The following is a 24,477-nucleotide window of genomic DNA, read 5'->3' as shown; positions in this document are numbered from 1 at the left end:
GGCAATTCATCAAATTATCCAGATAGTTGGGATTTTTCAGTCTGGGGGATAAAACGCTCTTTCACAGCTCAAGTACAGTATAGTCCATAAAATGTGAAAGTCCATTGTTAACAAAGTGAGGCAGAGCCCTTAGAAACCGGTCATAAAAGCAATTCCCACTGTGTGCAGTGTGGTTTGTAAAGCCTTTACCCAGCTTGGGGCTGACCCTGACCTTGATCTTGGAGCAGCGTCACAGGAAAAGTCTCGGCTTGAGAATTCCCAGTTGCTGGTGTGCGGTAGGAGCAGCAAAGCTCTCCTCTGGCGTCGTGTGTCCTTTCAGCCCAGTGAATGTCCCTGTTGTTTCTCCGGGGACAAGCGGCGCAGGAACCCAAGGTTCAGTCTCCATGTGGCCAAGGAAATCTCCATGCACCCCGCGGGTATTTCAGTCTTGCCCAGGACAGGGATGATCTTTGGGGTTTGGCTCAAGACATCAGTCCAACTTCATGGACACGGAGTTTATCCTTTTGGGAAACTCTTTCTCAGCAAAATAGAAATGTGGGATTATACTCACAAATGCCGAGCCACTGGTGTTTCTCAGCGGTGCGTGCTCAAGCATCTCTCCGTGGTTGCCTGTATTCATGTGTCAATACAAACCGTAAGTGCTCCTCTGCTCTGGAGGCTGCACGTTAGTCATGAAATATTCAAACTCTGTTTCAAAGGATTTACTTCAAATGCCTTTTTTTCTCTTCTTTTTTTCCCCTGTCATGCTAATGCTGCTGTGCAACACAGTGCGATCAGAGTCTTCAACGCCCAGTGATTTTTTGGAGCGTACACCACAGCATCGCGAGTAGGTTATGGGTGCTGAGTGTGGGGCTTCCTTGTCGACACCAGAAAGTTCTCTCCTTTATTTCAAAAAAGGGGCCTTGATGGTATTTTACCAATGCTGCTGGCATTTAAAAAAATAATTAAAAAAATGTCTCTTCTTCCCACTTTAATTCCTCAGAATCTCGGGAAAATCTGGAGAGGTCTGAGAAGCGGAGGGAGAGATGGGAACAGAAACAACACAGGAAGAGAAGAATAAAGCAGCGCTCCATCAGCAAGGAGAAGTGGGTGGAAACGCTGGTGGTGGCAGACACCAAGATGATAGAATACCACGGGAGTGAGAACATCGAGAAGTACGTGCTGACCGTGATGAACATGGTGAGTCCTGGTTTTCTGAACCGCAGAGCTGCCCGGTCCCTGGAGATGCAGCTGTGAGACATAAGGGCCCCTGGGCTTGCCAGGGCTCAGCCCCGGTGGGACCTCAGCAAATCTCTCACCAAACGGTCCGATCCAGCCCGCACGTTGGCTTTTCTGCGCTGCTTGGTGCTCCATCTGCCTCTGGAGGATAAGGAAACCTCCCCGCAGAAAGAAAGACCCACAGGGACGTGGGAGCTTTGGCTCGGGCTCCCTTGAACTCAGCACTGGCAGTGCCAATGAGAGGCACCCGTGACGGGAGCGCTGCAGGGCAGCTGCCCTCGTGTGTCTCACCTCAACCCCAAATGCTGCAGAGCCGGCGCCAGCCCGCTGGTGGCGGGTGGGAACACGGGCCTGGTTAGCAGGAGAGCTGTGAGCGGCTTTCCTGGTAAAGTGCCCCTGAGGACAGCCAAGGGAAGGAGCTGAGCCCAGAACCAGACCGTAGCTGAGCTGTTTTGCTGGCACCGAACCACGGGAGCATTAAATGTAAAACCTGTAGTCAGGCTTTAAAAGCTAATTGTGATAATTTCATTGAAATTCCTCAACAGCTCATGCTGCTGCTTAAACCCAAGCTTCTCTGGAGACATCCACTCATAACTAGATGGTCTGGTGTGTTAAGGATCTAATCCTGCACATCCGGGGTGCCACTGTTAGCTTTGCCTGGAGTCACAGAATCAGCCTGGCTGAGGTGGGAAGGGACCTCTGGAGGTCACCTCGTCCGACCCCAGGCCACCTTGAGCAGGCTGCCCAGGGCCATGTCCAGCGTCAAAACATGAAGAGAACCTGGTGGTCTTGAAAATCCAGGAGGTTTCGCTAACACTGTAAAACAAGCAGATAATTCAGCGTGAGTTGGTATAGTCTGTCTGCTCTTGTGCTGCTGTGGCAGCAGCCATTTGCATTTCAGAGGAGGGCTTGGTCGTTGGCCAGAAAAGAGGGTGGGAGTGGGTAGAGGACCTCAAAATAACATCCCTGGGTTTCTCCCGGCTGGTGAAGGCACTGCAAGAGCACCGGGATTTGAGATGTTACACATGTCTGTTAGGGGGTGAAAGCAGAGGTTGTCCCCAGGCATTTCTGGTTGAGTTTCAGTGTGCTACACAGACTACAGCAGTTTCCAATGGATGTCGTCACACTATGACTGCTTCAGTCCAGGTCTGCATCTGGTCTTGTCTTTTATTTTTGGGAATTACCCGAGATGTTGTCAACAACCTTCAGTAGCTTCCCTTGGAGCTCATGTTGCCTTGCAGATGTATTTATTTATTTACCAGGAGAACTGTCCCAGGGCAAGGTCTTTCTTCTGAGCTTTGTATATTTGGCCTTTGTGTTTTCCAGGTGGCAGGGCTGTTCCACCATGCCAGCATCGGGAACCCTATCAACATCGCCATAGTGCGACTCATCCTGCTGGAGACCGAAGAGGTAAAAAGAAAACAAAGTGACTCACACTTCCATCCTGGCAGCCAGACTGGGATACACAGAGAGCTGGCCTTGAAAGCCTGTAAGGTCAATCTTGTGCTGTTTGCCTGGATAAATGCAGATTCCCATGCCTTACTTCCTTGTCTTCTGCAAGGGCTGCAGCCCTGGTAAAGTTAGGATGTTTGCATGGTAAGAGGAGCTGTGGAGTCTAATTCTTATAATAATTTCTAACTCAGCCACTTATTCTTCTGCAACAGTATCTTCCCTCCCATCGTGTGATCAGTGGGACATTAGCCAATGCCACTGGTGCTGTTTGCCCATAGCAGCATCCCTCCAAACCTGGAGCAGCGGTGGCCCCCAGGCAGCTCTGGGGCCGGGGCCGGGCGGCAGCGGAGCGGCTGGAGCTCGCTGCGTCCCCGAGGAGCGTCCCGCCGGTAGCGCTGGGGGAGGCTGCGAGTCGGTAGTTGTTTGTGCTCCCCAGCTGCAGCGGCTGCTCTCAGGGAGCCTGACGCCGCTCGGGCTGGCTGCCCAGCTGCATCCTTCTCTAAAGCACATCAGCCGGGATGGAATATTTTCCTGCAGTGTTACTTAACCCCCGGTATTGGATGACTTAATGTTTCAGTTGAATCACAGAGGAAAAGAAAGTAGAAAAGGGCTGTATTCCCACCCAAGCTATATCTTATAAAATACGAAGCTATTCCTTCTATATGGCAGTTACTCTTGATCTCGCTCTGATGTGTCAGAGATCAGACCCCTTACCACTGCACCCTGAAAAGCAAATGGGTCTGTCAGCAGTATGACAGCAGACTTTTAATTGTTTTGACAGGAGGATCTGAAAATCTCCCACCATGCGGACAACACCTTGAAAAGCTTTTGCAAGTGGCAGAAGAGCATCAATGTGAAAGGAGATTCCCATCCCTTACATCACGATGTTGCAGTCCTGCTCACAAGGTATTGTGCCTGTGGGCTAATTTTATGCTTTAGGTGCTCCTCTGCCAGCTGGAAATTCCTCCAGTGGCTGCAGGCAGGAGGGACACAGGCAGCCAGGGGCACGTCTCAGTGGCAGCTGAGATACCCTGTGTAAAACCTCACCCTCTGTACCTGAGCCCTGTCTGGAAGCCTGCACATACAGTACAACATATAACAAGAAACCTGAAGGTGACCTGACCCTGATGGCAGGAACTGGTCTCAAACCTCAGGTTTAAACCCGGAGACAGCTCCCAGATGACTAGAAGCTGGGGTTTCCAATCCAGGTTTTCACCATAGCCCTACTGGCAAGCACCAGAGTGGGTGGATCCTTGCAGCAGATGTACACAGGGATTAGCTCTCCTTTTTCCCTTGCAGATGAATGCAGGGATTTGCAAAGGAGCCTCAGAGCAGGCCCCTAACCTCCCATGAAGCTGGGTGGAATTCATGCGTCTGGCCAAGTTTATGTACCTTGCAGTCAAAATGTAGTTTGATGGTTTCAGGCTGCAGCAGCTTGGATGTTGGCAGTATCGTGGTTGTTTGTGCAGTGATTCACAACCCACAACAGAACTGTCTTCTTTAGGAGATTTCCTTTGTAGCAGAAATAAGGCACTTAAGGCCGTGCACTTCGATGGAGCTGTTCATCCTGGGTGGCTGGAGGTCCCCTGCCCTGGACCACAGCACCCCCGGGATGTACTTCCCCAAGAAATGTAGTAATTGCTTAATTATTCCCAGCATCAGCTTTATTTATACAATGGAATAAATGTAGCCAGCCTGGCTTGCAGTTCACATTAATCAGTCTTTCTAATAAGCTGGGGATACCGAGAGAGTAAAGGGGAAAGGAAAGGTCATAAATCTTTCTGCTGCAGAAAGACGTTTGGATGTCTCCATTCGGGCTTCTGTTTGGCCAGCATCTGCTGGGCTCAGACACATCCCCTTAGACCGGGACGGGGAGGCAGCGGGGGCTTGCTCCGAGGCGGCTGCCTTGGCCTGGCTCTGCGCACGTAGCGCCCTGCCCGCTCTCGGTCTCGTGTCGTCCTTTGGTTCCTGCCGTCTTCAACCCCTCTTTGCTGTGTGTGTGTTGTTGTTTCCAATCACCCAAGGAAGGACATCTGCGCAGCGATGAACAGACCCTGCGAGACCCTGGGTCTGTCCCATGTGGCGGGGATGTGCCAGCCCCACAGGAGCTGCAACATCAATGAGGACACGGGGCTGCCCCTGGCCTTCACCGTGGCCCATGAGCTAGGACACAGGTACCCCCGCTTTCCTTCTTCTCCTTTCTGACCCCTGTCCTCTGCATGGTTTAGTCAGGACTTGACAAGGGACAAGTAGAAGTTGGAAGGATGTTGCCGCGCAATTCCCTGAATCCAGGGGAATTTACCCTGGGAACGTCATTCCAGAGTTAAGTTTTTGGTTGCCCCAGGTTCAATGAAAATCATGTCCAAGAAAACATAGATGAATTACACATGTAAATTATCCTGTGTTGCTGATGCTAAAGGTTGTGGAGAAGAGGGTTGCTCATTACGAAGTTTTAAAATAGAGTCCATGTGTATAGCATCAGTGACAGAATTGGGCTTGTCCTGATTTCAATTAAACTTGGGAAGGTCCTTTGAACATCGTAGTCCATAACAGATATCTTTGTACAGTAAAAGCCTGTAACCAGTAAGTTTAATTAAACTGACTTGGTTTAATATTCTCATTACTTTTTTCTTGGCTGAGTTGTCAGTAGGAAAGCTAAAGTAAAAGTCTCGTGTAAAATACGTACATTGGGAAAAGTTCCATGTAATAATTATACATCATATTAAATTTTGGTTTTAATATAGATCTATTCAGCTAAGCGCTTGCTTTGCATGCTCTCTGCATGAAGCACAGTCCGTTGGCTTTGTCACTTCAAAACAGCAAAAATATCCCTGGTTTACTCCAGTGCAAGGCGACACAAGCTCCTGGGGCTGTTCCCCTTGCTCGCAGTGTCGCAGGACACAGGGACTGGGCGCAGCCCCGAGCGCGGCCAAGTTTCCCCAGCTTACCAAGCAGCCTCCTCTTTGCGCTGCTGGCCACGGCAGCTCATCCAGGGCATGCTCTTGGCATCCTCTTAATTGCAAGGTGAAACAACCCCACTGGAGCCTGTCCCCTACCACATGGGACAGAGCTTGTGGGAGCGTCCCTGGTCCCATTTCCCAGACAGCCAAGTGCTCTACTCCCTGTTCGTTAGCAAGTGCCCACGAAGCTGTGAATGTTTGTAATGTCCGGCGTAGCGTCTCGGAAAGCAGAGAAGCTGCGTGGTTGTAGCGGGCATGCGGCTCACCTCTCCTTTGTGGGACTGTGCTCTTACACAGTTTTGGGATTCAGCATGATGGAAGCAGCAATGACTGTGAGCCAGTTGGGAAAAGACCTTTCATCATGTCTCCACAGCTCCTGTATGACACGTCCCCACTCACCTGGTCCCGCTGCAGCCGGGAGTACATCACACGATTCCTTGAGTAAGTCCTTGCTTCCTCTTCTCTTCCGTTTGCGTCTGTACTTGGGGCCGAGCTGGCTGCCACGAGCTGGGGCTGGGTTGGGCTTTGGGGTCTGCGAAAGACTTTCTGGTCTCAGAAGTCAACCCCGGGGCACTCAGGGGTATTTCTGACTTGCTCGGTTGCCTTGGTCCTTGCTGGGAAGGGTGAGTATTTGAATGCAAAGGCAATAGAGCGTTTGTGCAGCGGCACAGTGATTGTTGCTTGAGCAAATAAAGCCAGAGCACTTTTCTTCGCTGACTTAGCAGTCAGGATTCCCAAAGCATGGTTGCCCCAGCAGCAAAATTCTGGTGCTGGCTCTGCTCCTCTGTGCCCCCGTGTCAGCGACGGGTCGCTTGCACCAGCCTAGCAGAGGGGTGGCCGTCTGGAAGCACGTCTGCACATCCAAGCCGCCGAGCAGAAGGAGCGGTTTCCCATAGCACTTGGGGTTTGTAGCACTCAGTGCACCCCAGAGAGCCTGATCTTGCTTTCTGCTCGTCTCAGGGGCAAGGCTGTGCTTGGGGTGAGTGTGTGATGTTTGCCTATAGGCAGCAGGCACCACGTGAGGAGATGAGACCAGGCCAGATTCTTGCCTGCATTTCTTTATTTTTAGTGCCCCGTGGCTGCTTTTGCAGTCTGTTGTTTTTAAATTCTTAGGGACGTGGCCCAAGTTTTACATTTGTCAGCCAGTGTCTTGCACTGGAGGGACGTTTTTCTTCCTCGTCACGGGAAGGTTGGAAAGCAGCGAGAGCATCTGCCAGAAGCAGCGGCAGAAAGGCTCTGGCTGTGGCTGGTGTGCTCACAAGGGGCTGCGAGCTGCGTGGTAGGAAGGCTGCCTGGTGCTGAGCTCCCATTTCTAAATCCAGCCAAGGGCCCGAGGTAGGGTGAATTATTGTTGAGTTTTGGCTGTCAGTGGAATGGGGCTTTCTTGCATCCACAGAGTTCTTGGCCCTTTGTCTTTAACCTTCGCTTTTGGATGAAGCATTTCCTGCTGGCAATAACCTTGGGTTGCCGTTAGCTGCGGCAGGGAAGAAGCAGACCATCTGTCTGCTTGTCCAGTGGAGTTTTGGTCTCTTTGCTCCCCTCCCAGAAGGGGCAGCTCTTCCTTCAAGAGTGGAGCAGAGTTCAGCAGGCGTCTCTCAGCGTCTGTGACATCCCCGAGGCGAAGGAGAGGCCTGCTGCGAGCACAGACATGAGCTCGTTTTAATACAGTGTTGGCAGGAGAACGGGAAGGAGTGAGCCAAAAAATGAGACCCTGCTGACCTGGGGTTGCTAGATGTGCTTGGAACAGACCTCGCGTTAGGAAAAAAAGCACTCTCAGATGACGGTGATTGTTTTACAGAAGAGGGTGAGCACTGCTGAACAGTTCACACTGGAAACTGGTTCATGCCTTCGATGGCAGCACGGCCCTGCTGCTGCTGCTGCGAGTTGGGCAGGGGGCTCCGCGACCCTCTGGGAGCATGCAACGGCATGGAGAAGGCTCCCTTTGTCTCACAGCAGCTGCCTGTCACGTCTCCCTTCAGTCTTTCCTCCCCTGGACCAGACAAGCAGTTTTTCAACCTCCTCTTGCCGTGCTGAAGGTCCTCGTCCAGCCTCCTCCCATGGGCTCCTCCTGGCTGACCCACGCCGTCCCCGGGCCTGGCTCGGCTGCAGCACCCGCTGCTGCCCCTGCTCAGCTGCGAGCACCCAGCCCTTCCTGCAGCAGTGCTGCTCTCCAGCCACCCCAGCTCCTCCGTTTGCGCAGCTGATTCTTCCCAAGTTTAAGCCCTTGCCTTTGTTTTTATTGAATTCACTCCTGTCTTCTTGGGCCTTTCTTTGAGTTCTCCAAGAGCTTTTGGAATTTTAATCCCGCTCGCGAGTGTACTTGCGGATCCTCCCAGCCTACTTGCATATGGGGATTTAATCACCCCACCATCCATCCTATCATCTAGCTCATTAAGGAGCAGGCGGAAAGAGGCATATGCAGTGCAGACCCCTGTGATTTTTTACTGCAGACTGTGGGTTTCAGTATATCCCTTCAAAGCCAGATTAAGCTCATGCCAGTCGTTGCTGGCTCAGTAAAGCTTTTTGGCAAAAGGTGGAGGCCAGTTGAAGGCACCGTAGGATAATTGTAAAATATTTAATGAAGAAATAGATTTTGTTCATACCTCTGGGAAATCAACAACGAATCTAAACCATTCCCCACGCCGGGGCTGCAGAGCTCTCCTGCAAGCCGAGGCAGTGTTGGGCTGTTCCCAGCCAAGCGAGGGGCTCGCAGGTGCCTGGCGGGGACCCCGCAGGTGCAGGAGGGGAGAGGGGCAGCGGGTGCCTGCTGCGCCGGGTGTCGCCCTGCCTGCACCCCACAAAGCGGGTGCTCGCTGTGGCTCCCGACCTCCTGCCAGCCCCGCTCCCTGCTGCTCCCGAGCTGGGCCGTGTTGCCGGCTCGGGTTAGAAAGGAATCCTGTTGCACGTTAATTTAGACCTGTTTCCAATCACAACAAGCTGAAGTAATCTAATCTGCTCAGAAACCCACGCTGGAGACTTTGGGTTGCTGGAAACAAGTTTGTTTAAATCAACACTGTAAGCTAAACTAGTGACAATTCCTTGCGTGTTTGGGAAGTATCATAGCAAAAGCACTCGCAGCAGAGCGAGCTGGCCAGGAGCAGCCACTCAGGCTCCCAGGCAGCCTGGCAGGGGGCCACAAGCCGCCTTGGCAGCGCTCCGGGCTCCGTTTTAATATCTCTTTTCTAAAAACATACTGTCCAGCACAGGCCGAGCACTGTTCGTAGCGGCAGATATGAGGGTGAGTGAGTTTTGCTGCTGACAATCCACTTTATTTTTATTACCAGGGCATTGACACTAGAGCCAGAGCATCCGTAGGGACGTTTCGGGAGCCAGCCTGGTGTACGAACGTGAGGACAGCATCTGCTTCTCTGCAGTGCAATGTTTGCTCAGCGAAACCCTTAACCTTGAGTGGTGAAACTGAGGCCCAGGCCCCCGGCTGAGGACTTTGCTAATGAGCTGGTTGCAAATCTAAGGAGCAGGGAATTATTCCCAGGCAAAGCTGTCCAGTGGGGAGCACCAGGACGTGCTGGGGGGTCAGTGGGTGTCTCAGGACTGGCAAGAGGGAGTGGGGAGGGAGGCTGGCTGGATTTTGAGGCAAGCGCAGTGCCTGGCCCAAGCCTGGTGTATTTTCTAGTGCTGCTGGATCCACAAACAGCATTCAGTGCGGTTGGGATGTTGGTCTTGCAGGTGAAGGGTGAGGAAATCAGGGAGGGGAAGTGTGCAAGGCACCTTCCCAAGAGCTGCCCAGAGAAGCTGGCGCTGCCTTTGCACCTCGGCTTCCTGATAACAATCCTTGGTGCCGTGGGTGCAGACACCGGCGTGCCCAACTCAGAAAGTGCACGTACAGATCCACGTGCTGGAGCAGGCCCGGGATTTACTGGAGAGCCACGGTCGTATCAGCTAGGAAATGAACGTCAGGATGTTAGGAAGAGACTCTAACGAGATGTTTGGTTCCTCTGCCAGCAGCTGCCGGAGCGGTGCCCAGGGCCCGCCTGCAGCGGGCAGGCAGTGACGCTGCCCTGACGTCTCTCTTTCAGCCGGGGCTGGGGGCTGTGCCTGGATGACCCCCCTGCCCGCGAGGTGCTGGACTTCCCCCTGGTGCCCCCGGGCGTCCTCTACGACGTGGGCCATCAGTGTCGCCTGCAGTACGGTGCCTACTCCACCTTCTGTGACGACATGGACGTAAGCTGTGGTCTCTCCCAATGTCGCACGAACTCGTGCAGCTCCAAGGGGGTTTTGGTGGCGGGGGCTTTGCACGGGGCGACCCCGTCCCTGTGAGTTAAATCTGTACCGGCGAGTTAGGCTGTGCAGTAACCGCGTCCTGCGCCAATGTGTTTTCTGCAGAGCGTCTGCAACACGCTGTGGTGCACGGTGGGGACCACGTGCCATTCCAAGCTGGACGCTGCCGTTGATGGCACAGCATGTGGGGAGAACAAGGTAACTGGGAACACTCCTGTCCGGAGCTGGAGAGCCTCCTTGTCCTGCGTGCAGGGGAGGCTCTTTGCCAGAGAAGTGTAAAACCTGGAGTTTTGCAGACTGTGGCGCATGGGGAGGGGCTCGCCTCGCTGCCCTCACTCTAGCAAAAATACTGCCAGGGAGGGTGAAGCAGAGGGGTCCTTAACAACGTAACCGTGCAGTTTGCATGGGAGCACAAGCCTTGCCCAGCTCTCGCAGGCACTGCTGGTGCAGGTGCTGCTCTGGGACCTGGCCAAAACTGCCATTGCCCAGTGGAGGGGCTGGCAGCCTGCAGGGACGTGGTGGGTACCCAGAGGCCCTGCTCTGCCATCGGCCCCAGCCACTATAGGGGCTTCTTGACCAAGGTAGCATAATGCTGTGAAGTTATAAAAATACCTGCACGTGCCTCTGCTCAGCAAGTTAAGGGTCAGCGCTGGGGGTCTGTTGCCTCGCTGGACTCTTCAGCCAGCCTGACATCCCTGAATTTCCCATAGCACAGAGGGGAACTTGGCTCTGGCAGATCTTGGCTGACATCCAGGCACCCTGGAGTGAGCGAAGCATGGGTTTGCACAGGGTGCTGGGCTTCAGTGCTCCCCCACGGTAGGGCTCTCTAACTCAAGGACCAACGGCGCATCATTTACCTGGGTTCTCTTCTTCTGGACTGTCCCTTTGCAGTGGTGCTTCAACGGCGAGTGCGTGCCAGTGGGTTACCGTCCCGATGCCATCGACGGCAGCTGGGGGCCCTGGAGCTCGTGGGCTGCCTGCTCACGGAGCTGCGGCGCGGGCGTGCAGAGCGCCGAGAGGCAGTGCAGCAACCCCACGTAAGTGAGCGCGGGCTCCCGGGGTCGCTCGGCTCCTCCAGGCAGGAGAGGAGGCCCAAGAGGCCACGTAAAGCTGGGACCGTCACCTGCCTGGCCTGGTCCTACCCACGTCTGCACTGCACAGCAGAGGAGTGGTGCCAGGATGTGGTTATCCTGCTGAACAAAGTGCTTCTGAAACACCCCAGGCGATTCATTTCATGGGGCTATCTGGCCGTCTGGGCGGGCAGGAGCCTCTGGAGGGGCAGAGCTGGCTCCGTCTGCTCTCACATGCAGCAGCTCCTGCGCTGTGCACGCAGAGCGTGCTGGAATGCGATTCCAACAAAGAGCAAAGACTCGATGCCTGTAGATGTAAAACGTATCCGGTGTCTTTTAATGGCAGAAAAGAAAACCAGGCATTCTCTCATCGTGATTCACCATCATTTTGAAAACTCCCACTGCTGCTTATCAGCCCTGTTCTCCCCGTGAATGATTTCTGAGCGTGCTGCGTGAGCTGCAGCGCTGGGGACGCTCTCTGCTCCCTGGCTGGCAGGGCAGCAGCCGGCTCCAGCCCAAGGGCCGGCCCAGGAGCAGCATTGTCCATGCCGCGACCGCCGCGCTGACCCAGCTGCTCCCCAGATGTCTCCCTCCCGCCCAGCCCCTATTGTATTGAATTTGCACAAAGGCCTCTGGCTCGCCCAGGTGTCAGCGTGCCCTGGAACAGGGAGAGAAAGGGGCTTTGTGAGCAATTTTCCAGTGGCAGTCAGTTTTCAATGGCTTAAGGAGGTTTGAAAACGAAGAATCTCTCTAATGAGCCCAGATGTGCTTTCTGCCTAACTTCTGCCTTGGGTGCATTGTTTTTAGCACATGCTATCGAACTGTTTAAAGAATCACTACGTAATCTCAGTCCTAGGTCAAGAGCTAGGTTTGTGTTTGACATGAGTTTTGTGACAAAAGTGCAATTGTAGTTTATGGAGTGTTTTAAACACAGCTGCAGGCATGTAGGAGAGCAAACACTGTAAAAGCAGCAGAATTTCCCTGGGCAGTTGTTTGCTTTGGCCACTGTAGGTAAATCTTCAGCTTTGCCTTTTGGATGAAGTGAACAAATGTGTGCATTGGGTAGTCCTTCCTGCCGCAGGCATTTCCTTAGGGAAGGGTATGTAAACAACTGTAAAATAATAATTAATTTTACTCCATTCAGCAAAGGGTGCCCAGTCTTAACTGACTGGGGAAAAAGTAATTTTCATAAGGTCATGGGGATGTGGGCCACTGAAATTGCGGTCACCAAACCAAGCTTGTGAAAAGGCAAGCATCAAAAACTGGTGGCAGCATTTTGAGAGTCTGTTGGCGTCTAAGAAAAGCCTATTACTGCCTCGTAAGGCCCTCTCACTGTTGGAAAGAATGATATATTTTTAAAACTACTTTCTGAAGTGTCCTTGAAAGTAAGTGAGAATTTATAGCCTCGTGTTTCTGGCTGTTTCTGTCATTTAGGAATCATAAGCATGAAAAATCTAAAGCCTGAAGAAACGTGTTTCCTCTCCATAGATGTATTCTGAGATTTCTCCGTTCTGGCCATGTGTTCATGCTGGACCCGTTTGTCAGCCCTGCGGTTCTTGCCGGGCTGTGTTGCAGTGCAGAAACACTTCTGAGGTCGTCCAGCACGGAAAGCAAACGGGGTGGGCCAGGGGCGCTTTGTCAGGGGGCCTGGAGCCGTGGCCACGCGCCACTTGGTCGGGAGCTCCCTCCTGCTGGCCATCCGGCCCTGCCAGCCCTGCTTGGATCACCGGCAAAGTCACAACCAGTCGGGGCTGTGGCGAGCGGAGCGGGTGCAGCACTTGGTCCCCAGGGTGTCACAGTGCCCGGCAGCAGGAGGAGGAGGGATTTGGCCATGAACACTACTGGTTACGCCTCTCTTTACTAACTGGTTTTATAGCTTCGTAAACCAGGCCTATAAAATTGGCTATATCTGCAACATGCAGGAAGGATTGTCAGGAGGGACAAGACGCAAAAAGTAGCTGTGAACCTCCAGTATCTTCCCAGGGGACTCGCAAAAATGACTGCTTCGCGCGTCCCTTTTTTGGTCTGGTTGATCCTTCCGTGAGGCAAATAGGTGCCGTGGTACCAACAAATCCAACCCCTCTCCTGCAACGCCGCAGCCTGGCCGCTGCAGTGCTGTGCTAACTGCTGACAGCAAGAAAGCCAACCTGCTCAGAAGCAACCCCCGAGTGAATCAGGCACCTTCCCTCGTCCAAGGGAACAGAAACAGAAAACAAAGAGCAGCCGGAGCAAAGTCAGCTGGGCTTGGAATTCTCTGTCACCCTCCAGAGCACAGGGATCTGCTACCACCGCATCTCTGTTGTGTGGTGCACCCCTATCTCTGCCGCAGTGACCACAGACTTTGTGCAGAGCATCAGTGTCCTCTGCCCAGGAGGGACCAGGAGAACAAGGGCATGGGCGATGCTTTCTGCGCATTTAAAAATGTCCTCTCTACGTTAGGGATTTCTGTTATTGTAAGGGAGTTGCCCCTCGTGTGCACTGGGTGTTTATTTCTGCTTTTCCCTCCCGCGAACAGGCCGAAGTACGGGGGCAGGTACTGCCTGGGAGAACGGAAGAGGTTCCGGATCTGCAACATCAGGCCATGTCCCCCCGACAAGCCGTCCTTCCGCCAGGTCCAGTGCAGCCAGTTCAACCCCATGCTCTACAAGGGGAAGCTCTACAAATGGACGCCGGTGCCCAACAACAGTGAGTGCGCACAGCCTGCTGCTAGGCTTCTCCCGAAGCCCTAGCGGAGAGCCTTAGACAGATTCTTGCAATGGCTTGATCTTGCTGGAGCTGCCTGTAAAAGATTTGCCTTCCTTTTCCACCGGTCTTGCAGTGTATTTATGCCGTATTTTGAATTATGGCTGGGTTTGCAGGATTAATTTGTGTTGTCGGAGATGGTTACATGGAGAGAAGGTGGCGCCTGTCCGTGTGAGCCCAGGGCAGCGCTGCTGCAGAAAGCAGGCGGACGAAGGCGTGCAGACCCCGGCTCCTCGGGTTCAGTTTCTGTCTGTTCGGCTCCCCAGTTAACCCCTGCGAGCTGCACTGCCGTCCAGAGGACGAATACTTCGCAGAAAAGCTGCGGGACGCTGTCATCGATGGGACTCCGTGCTACGAAATGAACGCCAGCCGGGACATGTGCATCAACGGCATCTGCAAGGTACGTCCCGCACCGCGGTGGGCCGGGGGGCGCCAGCAGCACCCCCGTGCACCAGGAGCTGAGGAAGGGCTGGTGGTCGGGGCTCTGCCCGCTGTCCCCACGCAGACGTTCCCTGACCTGTTTTGTTACCGTTTTTCTGTACAGAAACGAGGGTGAGCTCTCGATATTCACAAGGTATTTGGTGCAGTGGTATTTAAGCCTCTTTGCTGCCTTCAAGGCAATAGAGCACAAAACCAAGGAAATCCACGAAGTACAGTTCACTTGAAAATAAGGCAGGGGAGACAGAAAGGGCGGACACTGGCAGACACTGCCCTGACCCACAGCCGGCAGCAATGGAGGTGGCTTCCCCAGCCCCAGCAGCCTCTCCCAGCGCTGGGGTTTGTTCTTCCTCCCGGGCTGTTGTTGTTCTTTCTTAGAAGCTCCGTACGAGCCGCAGCATGTGGCAGAGCTGCCTGGCTGCCGGCTGGGGAGGGCATCCCCTGCTCGGGAGGGACAGGACAAGGCTCAGAGAGAGCTGCAAGGAGGAGAAGGCAAGTCCTCACCTCCTTGTCACTTCCGTGGAATTCTGGGTGCTGTTGAGGGCTGTCATGCAATGGACGGCGCAAAGAGCAGCAGGGAAAATAATCAGTAAGCAAGTTTCAGCCTGTTACATAAAAACCATTCGTGGAAACTTCCTCCTCTTCCTGGCTGCGCTGCCAGTGGCACCAGGCAGAGGCTGATGGCAATTGCTCTGCACAGCAGGAGACTCAGAGAAGGTCACGTTTCCTCCTTTAACAGTCTATAAGTTACTTCAAAGGCTGCAGCGCACAGATGCACAGGCGCGGGCTCGGGGGAGAGCTCAGAGGTCATGGTTTTTACTTGGCACATACAGAAGAGTGGGATCCAGCAGCTCTCCTCAGCTGACGGCACACTCACTCGGAGCTGACTGCACACGTACGGTTGTCACTGACTGCAGGCCTGCTGCTGGCTTCAACACCAGAATTAAACCTGGCTCAGTACAGAGCACTGCAGTAGCTAAAATAGTGTTCCTTCCAGCACGTGTGTGCAACTGGCTCCCTGGACACATCCTCATGGAGCTCAGACTAAAGGCTTCTCGGTGGCACGGGGCCCAGCAGGGCCCTTGGGGAATTGGCTGCAGTTTTTATTGTGCGGAGTCAGACGGAGGCTCCATTTGATCGAGCAATTTGGCAGCTGCCTAGGTCCGAGGTGTGGAGAGCTCCAGCAGAACGTAGGAAAGGTTTTTGGGAAGCGTTTTGAAACAGGATTGGCAAGGCCAAGGATCAGGAGGCTGGCCCAGCTAGGCACAGCTCTTAGCACGTGCCGACGGGCTCTGGGGACTCAGGGCTGCAGAGCAGGGCAGGGGAAGGTGACGAGATGTGCCTCTGGCTTCTCAGAGCTGGATGAACAGGATAGGGGGCTGCAGGCAAACACTAGAGTAAGAAACCCGCATTGCAGCCACCCTGGGTGTGCCACCCATCTTGCAAAAGGACTCCAGCTCGCTCCACTCTGCAATCTGTGTTCCTTTTTTCCTGCCGTCTCTCTGCTGAGGCTGGTCCTCATAACCGCGGGTGTTTCCCCACATTTGGCTGCTGGTGCCAATTCCAGCGAATTCCTGGGTGGGCGCGGGTGCGGGGCCAGCGCTGATGGGGCTGTGTTGCAGAACGTGGGCTGTGACTACGAGATCGACTCCAACGCGGTGGAGGACCGGTGCGGCGTCTGCCACGGGGACGGCTCCACCTGCCACACCGTCAAGAAGATGTTCGAGGACAGCGAGGGGCTGGGTAAGGGTGCTCGGCGCCGTCCCCAGAGCGGGACACCCCTAAGGGATAAAGCCAAGCAGCATGCGCCGAGCTTTCGGCAGCCGCAGCCTCCCCAGGGACCAAATGTTTTGGTGGAAAGCGGTGGGGTGAGCAGAGCGGGCTTAGGGCAAACACACAGCTCCCAACCACCAGAGAGCAGAAAAATGCGTTGTTGTTTTAAATGGTTTCCTTAAAACAACCCCCCAGGTCTGCGGAGCTCATTTTTCCCTTGATCAGCAGTGCACGGGGAGGGGGCGGTTTGCAAACAAAACCCCAGCGCTGCAGGGAGGCAGCACCCCGGGAGGAGGGATGGCTCCGCAAGCACCGTCAGTGCCCCAGGCTGCAGGAACCCAAGGGACACGGGACTTCGTTTCTGTGTGTTCAGCTCGAGACCGGCACCAAGAGCCAGGCTCCCTCACGCTGCTCATTTGCAGTGTTTCCTTAACCCAGGCTTGTTGATTTGGATGAGATAAGGTCCAAGCAGTAGCACAGGGAGGAGGGGAGTTGCCTTTCCACTTCTTGCCCCTCAGAAGAAAAATATTTCCTTACTGCTATTTGTATTTAATGACCTCAGAACAAATCTCTGCACCCTAAAGCTCGTTTGGAAAGGCTTAAGATGATTTTGTGGGTTGACAAGGACATGATCAAGGTGTGGTAAAGCCCTTGCCAGCACTCAGGTAGGAGACGTCTTTCTCTGATGTCTCCGAGAGACACCAGCACCCTGTCCCAAGGGGCACTTAGCTACCTACCCCAGGGAGCAGGTCATGTTCTTGATTCCCCCGGGGCAAATGTTTGGCTGCATCCCCAGGTTACGTTGATATTGGGATTATCCCCGTTGGAGCCCGAGAGATCCGCATCGAAGAAGTCGCAGAAGCCGGCAATTTTCTGGCACTGCGCAGTGAGGACCCAGAGAAGTATTTCCTGAACGGCGGCTGGACCATCCAGTGGAACGGGGATTACAGGGTGGCAGGCACCACCTTCACCTATGAGAGGACAGGCAACTGGGAGAACCTCACGTCTCCGGGGCCCACTGTGGAGCCCGTGTGGATCCAGGTATGGGCTGGGCTCTGCCTGCAGTCAGGGCCTGCAGCTGGGGAGGAGGCGGGGGCAGAGCCGGGGGCTCTGCAGCCTTCCTGCGCGGGGCTGCGGTGAAGGGGTCTCTCACGGCACTTCGGGGCCACCTCCGGGAAGGGGCCGTGTCCCCTCCCCAGCGCGTTTCCCCAGGAGCCGATGCCACCAGCAGCCGAACACACGCTGCTGGCCCAGGGAGTGCGTTTCTGAGCTCGGGGTGGGTCGGGTCCGCACTGCTTCCAGCTGAGCCTCATCCAGCTTGCAGCATTCCTCAAAATATTTACACAGGAGAGAGAGTATGAAAAGAAATAGCTGGTTTCCGGAGGCTTTTTCCATATCTTATCAAGAGCAAGGGAAGAGCCCGTGGTGTTTCTGGCAGGGCCGGAGCAGCCTGTGGGTCCAAGTGGGCTCCAGCGGTGGTGGAGGCACCAGGGAGCTGGGTCACAGCATCGCCCCTTGGCAGTGCCATGTCCCTGCCGGCATCGGGCCCCCGGCACTGCCCGGGGTCTGGGCGAGGGTTCACGCTCCTCGGGGGTGCTCAGGCAGGTCCAAAGCCCGGGAGGTGCCTTTGTGGTTGTTGCCGGTCAGGCTCTGCTGGCTCGCAACACTGCTGGAGGCAGAAAGTAAAAATCCAAGAGGATCATTTGAAATCCTCCGAAACAACAAGAATTTTCAAGTTTTACTCATTTTTCCACATGGGAATTCCAACTCCCCTAAAGTAAGCCCTGACACCCCCGCGGCCCTGAGGAGGCGAGCCCGTCGTGGGGCAATGCTGCGTATGGCCAGACAGGAGAGGTTATGGTTACACATGTAGTCCTAAAAAAAGCAACACATTCAAAACAAATCGTGTTGCACAAGCATGTTTCCAGCATGGTGGAAGGGCCAGGGAGGAGAGCATCTGCTGGTCCCCAGGGGCTGCTCCCCGTGGATCCACATCCCCAATTCACCTGATGTGTCCTGGGGATGCTTTTAATAAGAGCAGCCTCGCCAGGCACCGCACCCCTCCTCGGCTGCAGCAGCGGCAGCTCCGGCTCTTAGCTTAAAATTGCCTGGTTTTGTTAACCGATCCCACTCCGTTAATTTTCACCTTGTCTCCATAGAAAAGCGTTGCCCAAGGGATTGCTTTTTGGCATAGCCTTACATTTAACTGAGCTTTGCCCAGCTGTGCGCAGGTTGTAATGCCCCGCGCCGAGGACGGCTGAAAGGCAGCGCGGGACCTGAGGATCCGGGGCCGTTGCTGCTGGGCAGCTCTCTGGGAAGCTGCTCGCTGCTGACGTGTGTTTGTGCACAGATCCTTGCCCCAGCGAAGTGCTCTGGGCTGGGTCAGTGGTGAGGGGTCTGCCAGGTCATGCAAAGCTTTCAAGAGCTGACGTCCCTGTCCCCAGAGGCCAAGTTTTCCTCTGGAGCAACCAGTGGGAACTGTCCCCCTGACTGTGGTCCAGCTGCTGTCAGGCTGAAGTTTCGGTTGGTGCAAAGCCGGCTCAGTTTTGACCGGCACAGTTAAAATCCAAGCAGTGTCCTGAAGGGTTGTGCACCGCGGAATGTGAAGATACCTCCTCGAAATCACGCCCCGCAGGATACAGGAATGAGTAATGCGTGCGCCCCAGAGGTGCGCTTCATGGTTGTGGTTTAACCTTGTTTTTTCCCTTTTAACCACCCCCTGAGAAATGAAGAAAGAGAATGTCTCTCCTTGGGTGTGCTGCCTTCATCAGCACAGCAGCAGGAGGAAACCGGGGGGGTTCCCGCCGTGCGCTGCAGCCCGGGCTCACGGAGCTGGGCAGGGAGGAGGACCGGGTCTGCTGGGAGCCTGGGGCTTGGGGCTTTGCGGAGCCCAGGTCTGATTTCTTTTGTGTGTGCATTCCCGGCCTCGGTGCCCTGCTTGGTGCAGAGACGGGGTGGGCAGGGAGCTGTGTCCCTGCAACCCCAGCTCGCCGAGCAGCCCGAGCCAGCCAAAGGCTCGGGTTTGTGTTTTGGCAGAGGTTCAGCATGAGAGGGATCCTCAGCTCCTCTGCCTCCAAGCCTTGCTTTCCCCTGCTAATAAGGACACTGGCGTGCTCAGCACCAGCAAATTGCTGGGATGCTTTCTGGGCTTCATAACCTAATTAAAACCTTTTGACAAAAATGTTTCAATATTCATGAAGAGGTTTTGGAAAGACGCCTTTGCTCCTGCAAAAGCTCCAAGAACAACAAAGCTTTGGCAATAATGGGAGCGCTTAGGCTAAAAAAAACACATTTAAACTCACAGCCTTTTGTGAGCGCTGACTGGTGCTGGGGGCGCTTTGGGCAGGGGTGACGTTAGCCATAGGAGCTGCCGCGCTCGTTTTGAGAGCAGCAAGAGCCACATTTCAAGCGGGGAGAACCTAATGGCATTCCTTCCAGCGCGTGTTGCCAGCCAGCCACTGCGCGGGTGTTTGCTGCCGGGGGGCTCCTTGCTGAGCATGGTGGCACACACAGAGCGTCCTCACCCGGCGCTGCCTGGGGCAGGGACATCGGGGCCCTTCGCGGGGAAGGACCCAGCCGTGCTGAACCTTGAGGAGCTCCTCGGATTGAGCTGCATTTGGCAGCGGGACCGGGGGGAATTAACAAGGAAATCCTGCCAGGCTCTTTGGCAGAGCAGACGTAAAGCCCAACTCCTGGAAGCTCTCAGTGCTCTTGCTGCTATTTTTTGTTATTACCTGACGTTTCCACGAGCCCAGCGCTCTCAGCAGGGCCAGCTGGGGCACTTCTGCTCTCACACTGCTTTGAGCACTTGTTGAGTGCGTTTTCCGACAGGGTCGGGTGCTGCTGCTGGGGTACAGCAGCCAGACCAGCACCGTCCCTGGCCGACAGGGAGAGAGGGAGGACAAATGCTGCTCTGGTACGGAGCTGGGTAGAGCGTGACATCTGTATGGCCGTGCTGGGCGGGTTGTTATCTCCTGGAAACCTCTGCCATGGCCATCCCGGCTGCCCTGCGCTGACCACGTCTCTCACCACCTGCTGTCTCCCCACAGCTGCTGTTCCAGGAGACCAACCCCGGCGTGCGCTACCAGTACACCATCCAGCGGCCGGCTGACAGCGAGAACGAGATCGAGCAGGCCGAGTTCCTCTGGCGCTTTGGCTCCTGGACCACGTGCACCGCCACGTGCGGCACCGGTGAGTCCAGCAGAGCATCCCTGCACCACGGGGCACGCAACGGGCCGGAGGCAAGGCTCAGCCCATCAAACGTCACTTCTCCTCCATTAGTCCCCAGTCTCTTTCTCACTCTAGGCAACGTAAATGCTGATGGGACTTTGTGGTGCAGGGAGGCAGCAGGACCTGTGCTGTCCCTGTGCTGCGCCGTGCGCCACAGCAGGCACCGGAGAGGCGGCTGGTGGCAAGAGCTGCACGTCCTCCGTGCCACGCTCCCCATCGCAGCCGTATCAGAGCACTGCTGGCATTTGGCTTAGAAATTCCTGGGGCTTTGGTTTCTGTAGGTCTTGAGGATGACAAAAAAAGGCAGCGTGTGCTGAGGTCGTAACTCCCTAGCGGCCCCTGCCATGCTCAGCCACAGGGGCCCGCGCTTTATCAGCGCTTTCCTCAGTTTGGTGTCCTGTTACCACGCCGGGTGTCCCTGGGCCATCAGGCTGATCGAGACAAAAAGCTTTAGAGAAACCAGAGTGTCAAATGGCCGGGCTGCAGGCTGGCCGGGCCGCGGGAGGGGAGATTGTTTCAGGAGCTTGGTGGGGGCAGAACATCATGGTCCTGTGTGGGCACCATGTCCTGTCTTCCCCTCCTCTTCACTCTGTCCCGAGCGCCCTGGGCTCCAAGGAATGGGAAGCTTTCGAGGGATGTGTGTGTGAGCATGTGTGGCCGTTCGGTCTCACAGCACTCCGCGGAGCTGACAGCAGTGAGTGTTTTCACTTTACTCCATAAACAGACGTCAGAAGGATCAGATCTCTCTCTCTTTCTCTCTCTCTCTCCCGGCTTTTTGGCTTTCTCCCCAGCTGAACGTTCCCCAGCAGCAGAGCAGGGCTGAGCATGGCGCTGGGCTGCGCTCAGACCACGGCTGCGGGCACCCACGGGCAGGGAGCAGATCCTGCACGTGGCATGGGGTGAGGCTGGGGGCAGAGAGTGCTTCCTTGAGAGCAGCCATGCACTGGCTCCGGGTAAAAGTTAAAGGGAAAAAAGAAGGATCCCTTTGTGTGAAAAGCAAAGGGAGTTCACTGACACCTGTCCCTTTTAGGCAGCACGGAAGGCCAGGAGATGTTTCCTGCCTGCTCCTGGTAGGTGTGGGTTGATTCCTGCCGTGAAGCAGGAGGGATGTGGTGCTGCATGACTTTGCTGAGCATTTTACCTATTCTTGCTATGAGCTCTCTGCTGTGGATTTGCGTGGGTGCCCATGACACTGCCCTGCGGCACGTGTAGTCAAACAGGACGGGAAGCAAGCTCTCTTGCTTTTATTTAAAACCAACTTTCCATCGCATCGTTGGGTTGACAGCTGCAAGAACAGAAGGGAAATGTAGGAGCACATCAGGCACGAGCTGGCCAGTGAGATTGGTCACCCCGTGGCTGTTCCCAGAGCTGAGATATTTGGGATTTGGGAGAGCTGGGCACAGGGGCCCCATCTCTGCCAGCTTCGTGCTCAGAAACCTCGGAGCTCCAGGGCCGCAGCGCCCGGGCGCTCTCCCCAGCAGAGCTCAGCAGCTCCAGGCCCGTCTGCGCTCAGCTGGCCGGCGTTATTTACAGCTCTCCCGAGTCACGGGTCAAGTATGTGTTGCAAAAAGCAGGACAAAAGCCGACAGCGAGGCAGTGTGTTGGAAGTGAGGTCATCCTGAAAAATGTCACCCCTGAGTGCTGCACAACGGGGGCAGGAGGCTTCGGGGTGATTTATCCACGAGCTGCAGCAGGGCAGGAGGCTGCCAAAAGGAGCTGTGCTGCTGCCAGTGCGCTTCTCATCGGAAAGCCCCCCCTGAGCGGCTGGGTGTGAGCGTGCACACGCAGGCACATGCACACACGCGCAGCGGCCGTCCCCAGGCACGCTCCTGCACCTGGTTTTGGCAGCCCCCAACGCCCAGCGCCCTCGATGACAGGTTTTACTCAGGAGCTCTTCACTCAGCCGTTGTCCCAGCCTAACTTGCCCAGAGATGCCCCGCTGCGTGTCCGGGGCTGCAAAGGGCTCAGCCACCAGGACCGGGCTGGGATCGCTGTGGAAATTGGGCAGTGGGAAGCGGCAGGAGGGTGCGTGTGTGTGCTTTTAGCCTCTCTTGTCCCTGAGAAGCGCTTGTTGGTAAAGAGACCAGGAGGAGGAGTGGGGAAGACCCGTGGAAATTCTTGGCATTTCTTAGGTATTTCCTGACAGCCCTAAGCCCTGAAAGAGCAGGTAGGATCTGACACCTTTTTTTTTTTTAAGGGAGTACAAGATTTGCCAAATCTTTCTGCGTTCTGTTTCTAGCTTTCTGCTTGAGCAGCCCTGGCCTCCATCCCGGGGCGGGATCCATGGTTTACCTCATGCTGGGCACCCCAGGGGGGCGCTTCGGCTGTCACCCGCTACTGGCACCCCAGGGCCACTGCCTGGGCTGCACCAGCGGCAGTTCCACCCCAGCCTAGGCTGTCCCCACCTGTGGAGCTGGGTGCGCAGGGTCGTTTTCCAGCACAGTTCCATTCCCCAGCTCTAACCACAGAGGGATCATATCACATTTCGGGTGTCCAGCTCTTCTTTTCCCACCTGGGTACGATGGGAGTGTTGGTGCCATTGGCAGCATGCGAGGGGCACACGCAGTGGCACCAGAGCTCAGCAGAGGTGGGCTCTCAGGTTTCAGTTTCGGTTTCGGTGAAGGTTTCAGGTTCTTTCTTCTGTTTTTGGTATCTGAGGGTTACGGCGAGGCCTCCTGCTGCTTGCTGACAGGACGCTCAGTGATCTGCTTGGGGTCGCGTGTAGAGCCAAGCCTTGTCTGTGTCCCCAGGGGTGCAGAGGCAGATCGTGCACTGCGTGGAAAAGCTGGCCGGCATTGTGGAGGAGCGCTACTGCGACGCGCTGACCCGGCCCGACGACCAGCAAAGGACGTGCAACGAGGAGCCCTGCCCCGCCAGGTCTGCTGTTTTCTCCTCTGCTCCTTCTCAGCACAACTTCGATGCCCGAACCACCCCGGCAGGGGCCTGGGGATGGCACAGGGCAGGTGCTGGCTGCAGCACACACGTTTTCACCGCTCATCTTCCCCCAGGTGGTGGGTCGGCGAGTGGCAAAAGTGCTCGGCCACGTGCGGGACGTCGGGGCTGATGAAGAGGACGGTGCTCTGCATCCAGAGCGTGGGGCTGGACGAGCAGAGGGCCCTGCAGCAAGCGGACTGCCAGCACCTCTCCAAGCCAGAGTCCACCGCTCCCTGCCACCGGGATGTCCCCTGTCCCTCTCAGTGGGCCGTGGGGAACTGGTCAGAGGTGAGACAGAGAGCTGGGGTGGTCGCGGTTCCCTGCAAAGGTGGCCAGAGCACAGATGAGGTGCCACCAAGATGTCCTCAGCCCGGAGCAGGCAAGAGCTCTCCTGGCTACTGAAGGGAATCTGGGGCTTGCATTATAGTACCTGCTCGCACAGAAAGGAATTTCATGGCTCAGAGAGGTCTCGGTAAGGAACGAGCACCGGTATTTTTACCATTTTCTCTTCCTCTCTGAGTTTTGCTGCTTTCTCAATCAGGCAAGGCCATGCTCCATGCTCGATGCAGAGAGGGCAGAAACAGGACGCGTTAAAGCCGTCAATGTGTTTTCCAGCCCCGCAAGTCTTTCCCCTTTGTTCTGGCAGGAACCTTACAACTATTTCCTGCTTGCAGAGGCAAGGTGCTGCGGGCCAGCCCGGGTCTAGCTGTGCTGTGCACGTGCGTGGCGGCGGGTGGGCGTCTGCTCCGCACCCGCACGAGCTGGCACGGGGCTGCGCTGCCTTGCTGCCGCTGCCAGGCATGGGGCTTGTCCTCAGGGAGTCCTCCCGCAGTGTGCTTAAGGGAGAGAGAGAGATGTACGAAATGCCACGTTCGGTGGAGACCCTGTGTAGCCTTTTTTATTTTTGCATTTTTGTGGCCGAGGTTTTTAACCAAAGAGTCGTAACTCCTAATTTGAGCAGTGGTTTCAGAAAGTGTTCAGCGTGAAGAAAAGTACCAGGAGACAAATCAGAGCCTGGGAGCAGAGCTCGTTGCTAAGAAACAAAGAGAATAAAAATGTGAACCAAAAATTCGAAGGCTAAATGAGAGCTAGTTGGAAATATTTTTCTAGAGGCCCACAAAAGCCACAATTGCCGGGTTGAGAAAGAAGGCTGCAATAGTTTAAAGGAAAACCCCTGAATCCCAAGTTGCCCCGGGGTCCGTGCTCCGCATGGAGCCAGCGCGGGCTGTCACAGTGCTCCTCTTTGGCTTTGCCATCTCCACGTCTGCGAAACCATGAAAAGCGCGCCTGAGATTTCAAGATGTCTGTGACTTTTCTGTTCTTCCTTCACTTAAAGTGAGAGTCCTCTTTCTTCTCCATTGCCACCACCACCAATAAGGGGAGAAATTTGAGGGGCTGAGAAGCTTTCCGGAAACGTGGTC

At 55.2% G+C, this 24,477-nt stretch overlaps 1 protein-coding gene across 2 annotated transcripts in view; it reads left to right on the top strand.

Moving 5' to 3' along the window:
* ADAMTS7 (ADAM metallopeptidase with thrombospondin type 1 motif 7) overlaps positions 1-24,477 on the top strand; it is a 50,037-nt gene that overhangs the window by 8,032 nt on the left and 17,528 nt on the right. For both annotated transcript variants that reach the window (XM_067003846.1, XM_067003845.1), the window contains exons 4-18: positions 983-1,179; positions 2,545-2,628; positions 3,452-3,576; positions 4,695-4,844; positions 5,928-6,071; positions 9,668-9,812; positions 9,975-10,067; positions 10,761-10,906; positions 13,455-13,624; positions 13,948-14,081; positions 15,742-15,862; positions 16,689-16,933; positions 19,942-20,083; positions 22,873-22,999; positions 23,131-23,344. In XM_067003846.1, the coding sequence (XP_066859947.1) occupies positions 983-1,179; positions 2,545-2,628; positions 3,452-3,576; positions 4,695-4,844; positions 5,928-6,071; positions 9,668-9,812; positions 9,975-10,067; positions 10,761-10,906; positions 13,455-13,624; positions 13,948-14,081; positions 15,742-15,862; positions 16,689-16,933; positions 19,942-20,083; positions 22,873-22,999; positions 23,131-23,344 (2,237 nt within the window). The remainder of the gene's footprint in view (positions 1-982; positions 1,180-2,544; positions 2,629-3,451; positions 3,577-4,694; positions 4,845-5,927; positions 6,072-9,667; positions 9,813-9,974; positions 10,068-10,760; positions 10,907-13,454; positions 13,625-13,947; positions 14,082-15,741; positions 15,863-16,688; positions 16,934-19,941; positions 20,084-22,872; positions 23,000-23,130; positions 23,345-24,477) is intronic.

The sequence above is a fragment of the Anser cygnoides genome, chromosome 11 (assembly GCF_040182565.1).
Source record: "Anser cygnoides isolate HZ-2024a breed goose chromosome 11, Taihu_goose_T2T_genome, whole genome shotgun sequence".
In the NCBI taxonomy this organism is placed as follows: Eukaryota; Metazoa; Chordata; class Aves; order Anseriformes; family Anatidae; genus Anser; species Anser cygnoides.
This window is presented reverse-complemented; position numbering and strand designations above follow the sequence as displayed.